This window comes from Staurois parvus, unplaced genomic scaffold (genome assembly GCF_062004578.1).
Source record: "Staurois parvus isolate SC_StPar_1 unplaced genomic scaffold, SC_StPar_1.0 ptg000620l, whole genome shotgun sequence".
Lineage (NCBI taxonomy): Eukaryota > Metazoa > Chordata > Amphibia > Anura > Ranidae > Staurois > Staurois parvus.
This window is the reverse complement of record NW_028318416.1, coordinates 342,984-354,371: the sequence shown is the minus strand read 5'-3', so window position 1 is coordinate 354,371 and position 11,388 is coordinate 342,984. Positions and strand designations below refer to the sequence as shown.

At 41.7% G+C, this 11,388-nt stretch overlaps 1 protein-coding gene across 1 annotated transcript; it reads right to left on the bottom strand.

Annotated features, from left to right (window-relative positions):
* Window positions 1-10,007: 10,007 nt before the first annotated feature.
* On the bottom strand, window positions 10,008-10,952 carry LOC149449404 (olfactory receptor 5V1-like). The gene has a single exon (XM_089693296.1). The coding sequence runs from the start codon at window positions 10,950-10,952 to the stop codon at window positions 10,008-10,010; it is 945 nt and encodes a 314-aa protein (XP_089549422.1).
* Between the last annotated feature and the right edge of the window lie 436 nt (window positions 10,953-11,388).

Here is an 11,388-nt window from a genome sequence, read left to right as displayed (position 1 = left end):
TAACTTTTTTGTACAGTAGCAACCACAGCCTCCCCGACTCTGTTCAGAGAGGTGTACTGTTTTCCTTCACTGTAAATCTCCTATTTTAGAAGGGCCCACAAGTTCTCAATAAGGTTTAGGTCAGGCGAGGAAGGGGGCAATGCCATTATTCTTTCATCTTTAAGTCCTTTACTGGCTAGCCACGTAGTGGAGTACTTCTATGCATGTGATGGAGCATTGTCCTGCATAAACATTATGGTCTTCTTGAAAGATGCAGACTTTTTCCTGTACCACTGCTTGAAGAAAGTATCTTCTATAAACTGCTATCTTCTAACTAGGTTTGAGAGTTTATTTTGAGTCCACCTTCAACCCGAAAAGATCCAACTAGCTAATCTTTAACAATACCAGCTCATACCAGTACCCTGCCTCCACTTTGCTGGTGTCTGAGTCAAAGTAGAGCTCTGTGCCCATTACTGATCCAGCTATGGGCCCATCCATCAAGAGTCACTCTCATCTCATCAGTTCATAAAACCTTTGAAAAATCATTCTTCAGATATTTCTTGGCCCAGTCTTGACGTTTCAACTTATGTGTCTTGTTCAGTGGTTGGCGGGTTTCAGCCTACCTTACCTTGGCCATGTCTTTGAGCAGTGAATACCTTGTACTTCTAGGCACTCCAGATAGGTTGCAGTTTTGGAATATGACAGCACTGGAAGATAGTTCCTGGTAGCTTCACATTTGATTCTTCTCAGATCTTTGTCAGTTAATTTGTATTTTATTCTCAACATGTTTCTTGTGACCCTGTTGTCTATTTGCAAAAAAAAAGTTTGGTCCTGTGATCATGCCCAATATCTTAGCAATTTTAAGAGTCCTACATCCCTCTGAAGGACGTTTTACAATTTTTGACATTTCAGAGTCAATTACATCTCTTTTTTGGCTCGATTTGCCTGAGGGAAAGAAGTCACCTAATAATTATGCACACCTTGATATAGGGTGTTGATCTCTTTAGTTGATCTGCTGTTAAAAATTGTTAAAAATTAGAGAAAAATTTAAATTACATGCACCTGTCAAACAGGTGCAGAAAAATTGGGCCTTGGGTGTTGGTGGTGCCCCAAACCAAAAACATTGTTGAACGTTAGCATAATCAGGATTCAGGAATAGGATAGGCAGCATAGGCAGTCTTCATGGGATCCCAGATCCCTAACAAATTTATTCAGTTACATCAGCATCAGGGGATTGATAGCTGTTGTTGGTCTAGGACTGATTCATTTTGAGCCCTGGGTGATGAGGACTAAAGAATTGTTTAAAGGCATCAGTCAGCCAGCTGCCTTCTCAACCGCTCTTCCTTTGACCACTGACATCCTTTGACACTGTCAGGAGCTACCTCCTCCCAGCCACGTACTACTCCTCTGGGCTTCTGGGGACTGAAAACCATCCCTTGAAGACTGCCGTATGTTATCTTCTACTTCCATGCTGCCACAATCCTCCTCCTCCTCCTGTGTGTTCTGTGGCCCCGCAGGAATGGCATCTGCATGAAGAGGGCCTTGAGAGCAGAGGAAGTCCTTTTCTTCCTACCGCTGTTCTGCCTCAAGTGCCCTGTCCATGATTCGACACAGTGTGTGTTTCAGCAGGAAGACTAGAGGGATAGTGTCACTGATACATTATATACATACATTGTCGCTGCTCACCATGCTTGTGGCTTCCTCAAATGCTGACAGGACTGTGCATCCATCCTCTATCAGCAGCGACTAGCCAAAATAAGCCAAAAAACTCCCCTGAGCCTGTTCTTGTGCCATACTCACACAGGTACTCATTGATTGCCCTCTGCTATGTGTGCAGCTGCTGCAGAATTGCCAATGTTGAGTTCCAGCTGGTGGGTATGTTGAATTTCAGTTGAATGTCAGCCAGCTGAACACTGGCCATGCATGACCACCGGAAATGGCCACAGACTTTTCTGGCCTGCCTCAGAAGATCTTGTAAGCTTGGGTACCTGTTCAATAAATGCTGCACCACCAAATTCAGGACATGTGCCAAGCATAGAACATGTGTCAAGTGTCCCTGTCGGAGGGTGGACGGAAGGTTGGTGCCATTGTCGCATACAACCACTCCTGGCTCAAGCTGCCATGGCATCAACCACCTCTGAGCCTGCCCCTGCAGAGCTGACAGAATCTCTGCCCTGGTGTAGCTCCTGTCCCCTAGACAGACCAGCAGAAGCACCTCATGGCATATTTTAGCCTGACTGCTTGCATAGCCCCTTGAATGCTTAGGAAGCACTACTGATTCAGAGAACAATTCAGCAGAAGAGGCCATACAGGAAGAGAAGGGGGTGGAGCAGACAGATGTGACAGAACCACCATCTGCTTTTTGGAGGTGTGGTGATGGAACAAGCTCCAGCACTGAACCCTGTCTTGCATCCTTCCCAGCTGCCAGCAGTTACCCAGTGCGCCGTGGTCCCTGACCATGCCCGCTGGACCAAGTGTCAGCAATAATGTGGACGTTGCTTCTGACCACCCTGTCCAACCAGGTCAAAGCATTGCCTTCCACATGATGACACAGAGCTGGAATTGGCTTATGTGAAACAAAATTTCTTTTCAGAACCTGCCACTGTGGTACAACACATTCCACAAATTCACAGAAGATGGCATAGTCCACCAGATGGAAAGGCAGCAGTTTTAATGCTAGCAATTTGGCCAAGCTAGCATTTAGACACTGAGCATGTAGATTAGTGGGACAGTATTTTTTTTTTATGGTTCAACAACTGGGGTACCAAAATTTACCTGGTGAAATCAACAGGTGGTGTACTGCTAGCAGATTGGGTGCAAGGACCTGTGGCACCCATTGCTCTGCTATCATCCCTCTCAGTGGAGGCTGTTGAGATGACTTGAGGTATAGTAGGGGTAGAGATCCCAGATGAATAGCAAATAAAAGTCTGAACTTTTTTATTATGTGGGTCTTTTACGTGCCATTGCCAATGGGCTGCATAGCTGGTCATCGTATGTCTTGCCAAGCACATAGTGCCCAAGAAGCTGTTTGGCCACACTTGATCCCCTTCAGACAGAGACTGCAAACAGCAACACTGTGGTCTGCTGCATATTTGTTGAAAAAAGCCCACACCAATGAACTTTTGGAAGTCAGCGGGGAGTCAGCAGTGCCCTGCACTTGTGGAGCTATGTTGTGTGATGCCATAGGGTGGCTGGCCATATACCTGCTCGTGGAGGACATCCTGCCTCATTTGAGTTGTGCCTCGTCCTCACTTTCTTCCCAAAAAATAACAAAGCAAAAAAAATAAGAACGGCAGTGATGTAGAAGTGCTGTAAACACACTGACACTTCAATGACACCACTACACTGCTCTTCTCAGCACCGCACTACACTGTCATTGACTACACTGTCTTAACACACAACTAACTAATCTCACTACTAACACCAACACACTACACAAGGCTGCTGTGTAAGCAGCCTTATATAGTGCGGGGCTTGGACTTAGCCCGTGAGGCATGGATGGCTAAAGTCACCAACTTTGGCCAAACATGGCTCTCACAGTGCATTGTGATGTGATTGGCCAGAGCGCAGCTCATTGTGGGGTGTGGTTGGCTAGAGCCCGCCAAATGCCCTAACCATTTGAGTGTTTGACTTGAGCATCAAAGACATCCCTAATTCACATTAATAGGAAGGCTAATAAAGCTTGTTACGATCTTGGAATTGCCCGGACATTCTCACAGACTGGGCGATTAGGTGCATCACCTGTGGCCCATTAGTGGGCCAATTTAGTGTGGGGCCCTCTCCCTCTGCTCTCTCCTCTTCCTCCCTTTGTATTGATGGTGGTGGCTGGTGTATCTCCATATTGTTGGCTATATTGTAGACAAGGTGAGCTTAGAAACTATAATTTGCCAGTAGTATGGACTAAAAAGAAATACCACCAAAAGAAAACTCTACTTGTGTGAAAAAAATTATATACCTTTCATTTGCGTACATTGTTGCCTAATGAGCAATTGCCAGTTAAAGTAGCACAGTTCTGAATAGCAAAAAATGGCCTGGGCATGAAGGGGGTAAAAATGTCCAAAGGTCAAGTGGTTTAAAATTTTAAATAGTGGCAAGTCCTAATGACTTGCTGGTGTAAGAAATCTGGACTTGGTGATTTGTTTATCTTTGTGGTCACTTTTGTACCTGGTGTTCTGCCTGAAACAGAGATACCTTTGGTGAAATGTCAATATTGTTATGACTATTAAATCTGTCTTTTTCATCAGTAGAAACTGAAAAGGAAAAATATTGAATGCTTTTCCCTGTAATTTGTGACTAACTTTCCATGTTCCTCTGTTGTGTGCTCTTTGTGGCAAATATTTGGTTTCGTTTCAGACAAAGGAATAATTGAGGATACCCATCCCGGCTGAAACATTGATCAGGCTGTATATCCTCTACCTTTCGGTGCATGCATAGTGGTGGAGAAGTCACATGGAAGATTGTTTCACCTTTTTATGCTGCTAAATTGCATCTACAGTGGAGTTCGCTCACCATCATTATTTTGAATGGACTATTCCACCATCACTTGGCTCACATTCAACAATATGCAATAGCACTTTATGATTGGTCATAGATATTTGTTGCAAGAGTTTTTCCATTCTCTTGCTACATTTGAACATAATATGCACATTTATATTGTTTTTTATGCACTTTGTCACTTGCCATTTAAGTTTGAAATTATCACTTAATTTATTTGTAGCGCTGCACTATTTGTTTATATCAGGGATTCTCAAACTTTTTAAACAGGGGGCCAGTTCATGGACCTTCACACTGTTGGGGGGGCTGGATACCGCTATGCACTGTACTCTCTAACACACTGGACACCGCTATGCACTGTACACTAACACACTGGACACAGCAATGCACTGTAAACTAACACACTGGACACAGCAATGCACTGTAAACTAACACACTGGACACAGCAATGCACTGTACACTAACACACTGGACACAGCAATGCACTGTACACTAACACACTGGACACAGCAATGCACTGTACACTAACACACTGGACACAGCAATGCACTGTACACTAACACACTGGACACAGCAATGCACTGTACACTAACACACTGGACACAGCAATGCACTGTACACTAACACACTGGACACAGCAATGCACTGTACACTAACACACTGGACACAGCAATGCACTGTACACTAACACACTGGACACAGCAATGCACTGTACACTAACACACTGGACACAGCAATGCACTGTACTCTGTAACGCACTGGACACAGCAATGCACTGTACTCTGTAATGCACTTGGCACCGCAATGCACTGTACTCTGTAACACACTGGACACCGCAATGCACTGTAAACTAACACACTGGACACAGCAATGCACTGTACACGAACACACTGGACACTGCAATGCACTGTACCCTAACACACTGGACACTGCAATGCACTGTACCCTAACACACTGGACACTGCAATGCACTGTACCCTAACACACTGGACACTGCAATGCACTGTACCCTAACACACTGGACACTGCAATGCACTGTACCCTAACACACTGGACACTGCAATGCACTGTACCCTAACACACTGGACACTGCAATGCACTGTACCCTAACACACTGGACACTGCAATGCACTGTACCCTAACACACTGGACACTGCAATGCACTGTACACTAACACACTGGACACTGCAATGCACTGTACACTAACACACTGGACACTGCAATGCACTGTACACTAACACACTGGACACCGCTATGCACTGTACTCTGTAACACACTGGACACTACAATGCACTGTACATTAACACACTGGACACCGCTATGCACTGTACTCTGTAACGCACTTAGCACCGCAATGCACTGTACTCTGTAACGCACTTGGCACCGCAATGCACTGTACACTAACACACTGGACACCACAATGCACTGTACTCTGTAACACACTGGACACTACAATGCACTGTACTCTGTAACGCACTGGACACCGCAATGCACTGTACTCTGTAACACACTGGACACTGCAATGCACTGTACACTAACACACTTGGCACCGCTATGCACTGTACTCTGTAATGCACTGGACACCGCTATGCACTGTACTCTGTAATGCACTGGACACCGCTATGCACTGTACTCTGTAATGCACTGGACACCGCTATGCACTGTACTCTGTAATGCACTGGACACCGCTATGCACTGTACTCTGTAATGCACTGGACACCGCTATGCACTGTACTCTGTAATGCACTGGACACCGCTATGCACTGTACTCTGTAATGCACTGGACACCGCTATGCACTGTACTCTGTAATGCACTGGACACCGCTATGCACTGTACTCTGTAATGAACTGGACACCACATAGCACTGTAGACTGTAAGGCACTCGAGGAGCCAGCGATCAGCCTAGCTAATTGCTGGCCGGTGCCATTTTTTTTTTTTTTCTATTCTGGCGGGCCAGATAAATGTCTTTGGCGGGCCGTAGTTTGAGGACCCCTGGTTTTATATATTCTTATTTGCTTTGGTTAGTTCACCATTTAGTGCTAAAGGCTTTTTTCCAAGAGCTCACTGTTTTCTTTGTTTTAATATATGAGTTTACCTGACCTGATACAAGCAGAGGGAGAGTGATGAAATTGACCCAGGCGGAAAGCGGATGGTGTCTATTTCCAGTATCATAAGCGTAGTGTGACTTACCTGTAGTGGGTGGTCACATATGTTTGGTGAGTTCTCTGTGTTGGTGGCAGAGGATCACTGGATTACAGCATCAAGAGCATATTGGTTTTGTTTGATGCCGGTACACGGAATCATTTGCATGAAAATGTTTTCACGGACACTTTATTGAAGCACTTTACTAAGTCAATGTGTGAAGTATTGTTGCATAAAACGTGGACATTTTGATATGTGGACTTTGAATGCACATTCTTTACAGTATAGTTTTGATTTAGGGTGTACATAGCACTGTATATAATTTACTAGTGATTTAGCTGAATGTCTAATAGGCATTTTTGAATACAGCAGTTTTACATACAGTAATTTTTTTTGTAATCTTTTATAATCTTTTTTCACATTTTGTCACATCTTTTTTATATATACTCTTATATACTGTATATATATTGTTTTTATATATTTTTTCATACACATTTTTTCTGTGTACTTACTCTCTACAATCCTAGCACTGGTATAAAAAGTATATTGTTATGTTAAAACTTTACACTATCCCATAAAGGAATGGATTTCAAGAAAAAAATAAGAAAACCATATTTTCTTTTGTGGTGAAAGTAGATGATAATCTGTCATCTTTTTTCCTTTTTATTATAAATGCATTACTCTAAAATGTAATATGCAAAACTATAGAATTTTCTGAGACACATATGACTTCTTTAGTGTCTATAGGCGATTTTGCAAATGATTAAAGAGTCGGCAAAGTAAAAAATAAAGTGTGATTTTATTTTATCACATAATGGCTTAAAATAACAATGTAAAGCGTATCCTGAACGGTTCCGTGTAGGTAAAACAGAAATATCAAAACAGAAGTTATAAAGATGTGTCATCCTTATTCTCATGGCCGTTGTTCTTCATGTGCTCTTCCATGTGCTGCTTCTTCTTCTGAGTCTTTAGTAAGAAGACGGAAGTGATGAGTTCTTGTCTTAGAGAATTCATCTGTTCCAGTCTGTCAGTTCATAGCATCTTAATGCCATGCTTTTGTGTGTGTGTGTATCCTTCGCATCTCTTAGAATGCCTGTTTATGATGCTTGTAAGTGTCATAATTCATGATCTTAAAACCTTGTATGGCAAACAAGACTGCTTAGCAGAGCAATTTCATTGAAGGTAGGGGACACTACATATATGGTCTTTTGATTGACAGGCCCATATGTAGTGAGTCCATAAGCTGACAATGTTGCATCAGCCTGATCATGTGACCAGTGTCTGTTTAAATAATATAAACTAAGAATCTATCTTTACAACATAATATCTCAATAATATTGTGTAACCAAAAATCTACTTATGTAACACATATTATCAACTTATAAAACTTAAACTAAATACACACAGATACTATTAGAATATATTATTGCATACTAATTCTATTTTGGTTTGCTCCTGATTCCCATGACATTCTACGCTAGAGTCCTTTGACCAGCTATGCCCTTCTATAGAATACTCAGCTTTCAGCTGGTAAACTTAACTAACTCCTGTCTCAGCTATAACTGAAGAAATTAACACTATCATTAGTTCAAGACCAATCACACATTTTAATATTAATTATGATTAATCATACAAACCAAATATTTTGCAAGCTTATGAAAATCCCAATATAAGTAGTGCAGCACTAAATAACTATTAACTCAATAAGTGTAATACCGTATATAACATATAATAACACAAATATATATAGATGTGTGATAAATCATACAATCAACGAAACCCCCTTCCTGATCCTCATCTGAGGGATCATAAATAAGTGTAATAAAGTGAGTCCATCCCTTAATAGGGATAACATCCACCATAGCATAGTACACATTACAGTACTATGCTATGATGGATGTTCTTTGTCTTATTACTGGGGCCCTACATGGAGAAAATCTAATGCGGCTGATGACAGTGGCTGGAGGAGATTTGTAAGGAGAGGAAAGAGTGCCACTATTGATGACCATAAGTGGGGTACTGACCTAGGAAGAGTACTGAGGACTGAAGGGTGATCCACAAAGCGTGCTGGCCCTGTGGGGTCTTTGTAAGAAGGTGAGGGGGCAATCTGGCTATTGGAGGAGTGGCACCTATGATCACGGTCATAAGATTATCACCTGCATGTGTGTGATGTCCAATTGAAGCACTGAATTTGCTGTGGATTTTTATGTGTATATATGTAGGGGGTTCATATGGACATTGGGGGGATTGTGAGTTCTTTATAGTGTGGTTCACATTTTTTTCACTTGTTCTCATCCCTATTAAGGGATAGACTCACTTTATTACACTTATTTATGATCCCTCAGATGAGGATCAGGAAGGGGGTTTCACTGATTGTATGATTTATCACGCATTTATATATATTTGTGTTATTATATGTTATATACGGTATTACACTTATTGCGTTAATAGTTATTTAGCGCTGCACTACTTATGTTGTGATTTTCATTTGCACTTTGAGGGTGAAGTTTTAGTGCCAGCAGCTTAGAGGGAGGGATTGCCCGTATAAGTGCAGGAGGAATTTTCCCAGATTTTACAAGCTTCCCATCAATATAATATAAGTGCCAAATTATGAATTTGAAATTAATGTTTATCAAAAACCCCAATTATTTATAGTCAGGTTTTCTTTCAGCTCAACAAAAATCCAGTATTTTTAGGCCTCATTCACATAGGTGCTGAATACATTTGTTTATGCAGGTACTGCATCAGTCTATGGTGATCAGGGGTGCACTGACCATTTGGAAACTCGGGCACTGCCCGAGGGCCCGGGGTCAGTAGGGGGGCCCCATGAGATGCCCCTGGTACCTTTTTCATAGGCTTTTTTGAGTTTGGGCAAGGACACAAGGGCCCCATGATCTCCTATTGCCTGGGGGCCCCATGAGTTGTCAGTCCACCCCTGATGGTGATGCAGCAGCTGTGTCCATACAGCTGCTTGTCCTAATTGTGGGTTGTGGGTACTCGTGTCCTAAGGCTTGTGGGTGCTCATGAGCGGCTTCAAACATAGACATTGTGTGTTTGAGACCGCTCATTTGCACACCTGTCAAATCAGGATGTGTGGCTGTTTCTTTACCCCTATAGACTTGCCTACAGTAGGCTGCCTGCATGCTGCACCAGACCGCATCAGCCACATAAACAAATGGCCACTTCCTGGTGTACAGGCCTTCTTTGTGAATACGGTCTTTGAGTTGTCACCAGAGCATTTACTAAAACTAATGCACTCAGAATCTGGTGCAGCTGTGTATGGTAACCAATCCACTTCTAACTTCAACTTGTTCAATTAAGCTTTGGCAATAATACCTGGAAGCTAATTGGTTTCTATGCAGACTTGCACCAAATTTTACACTCTCCAGTTTTAGTAAATAACCCTCATTGTCTTTTTGATAGCTTCTTTGATATCCTTATTTCTGATACTGTAAATGATGGGATTGAGCATAGGTGTCACCACAGTATAGAGAATAGTCACCACTCTGTCTTGCTCTGCAGAAGACGATGACCTGGGATGCAAATGCATGAACATGATAGTGCCATAGTAAAGGATCACAACAGCTATGTGCGAAGCACAGGTGGAAAAAGCTTTTAGTTTTTGAGTGGTGGAGCGCAATTTCAAGACAGACAGTGTGATCCAAATATAGGACACAAGGATGAGTGTGAAGGAACCAAGAGCAAAACTCGCTACAGAGATGTACTCTGCTAATTCAGTAAACCAGATATCTCTGCAGGAAAGGCGGAGAAGAGGTGGCATCTCACAGAAGAAGTGGCTGATGAGGTTTGATTTGCAGAATGGCAACTGAAAGGTAAATGTTGTCAAGATTAAAGAGTTTGTAAAACTCACAACCCAACATCCAACCACTAGACCCGTGCAGAGTTTTTTCTTCATGATAAGGTTGTATTGTAATGGTTTACAGATGGCAGTGTATCTGTCATAGGCCATGACTGCCAGCAGTAAGCACTCCACACCTCCCACAGATAAATGGAAATACATTTGGGTTGCACATCCTACAAAGCTAATACTGCGATCCTGAGATATGGTGTTTACCAAAATTTTGGGAACTACTGTTGAAGAAAAGCAAATATCAATGACAGAGAGGTTACTCAAGAAAAAGTACATGGGAGTCTGAAGTCGTACATTAAGTCTCACAACAATGATTAACAGAAGGTTTCCAGACAAAATCATCAAGTACATCATTGAAAATATATAGATGAAGATTATTTGGAGACTGAAAACATCTGAAAGTCTTAATAGAAGGAAAGTCCTTACAGGTGTTTGTGTCGTGTTCTGCACAACAGTTTCCAGCATACTGTATTTTTCACAAATGGGTTTAAAAAGTAAATTTACGTAACTCAAGAATAAAAAATATGCTCTAAAATTGATAAATTTTTCTTCAATTATTTGTAAAATACTGGAAAATAGTTGATACAAACATTTTTCTTAGAAAGTTTCATTATAAAAATAAAGGTTTGTTTTTTTCCCAAAAATCAATTTTAAAAAATGTAAAATGACATGCAAATACATAAATGCTTAGAAGTAAATAGCTGAAATAAAATTCCATTTTTAGTTTTCTTTTTAATACCACACTCTAAGAGTAAGCCTATAGTTTTATAGACAACCAAAGAAAAGCTTCTTAAAAAATGAAAGTCACATTGTTCTTAAAAAACTTTGGCTTCTTGTTGGTAGGCTAGTGTATGTACATTCCTTGCACAATAGCCCTCTCCTTATATAATGGTCATTCATG

What these genes read in the sequence shown, in the direction of transcription:
- LOC149449404 (XM_089693296.1), bottom strand. Translation starts at nt 10,952, where the DNA reads ATGCTGGAAACTGTTGTGCAGAACACGACACAAACACCTGTAAGGACT.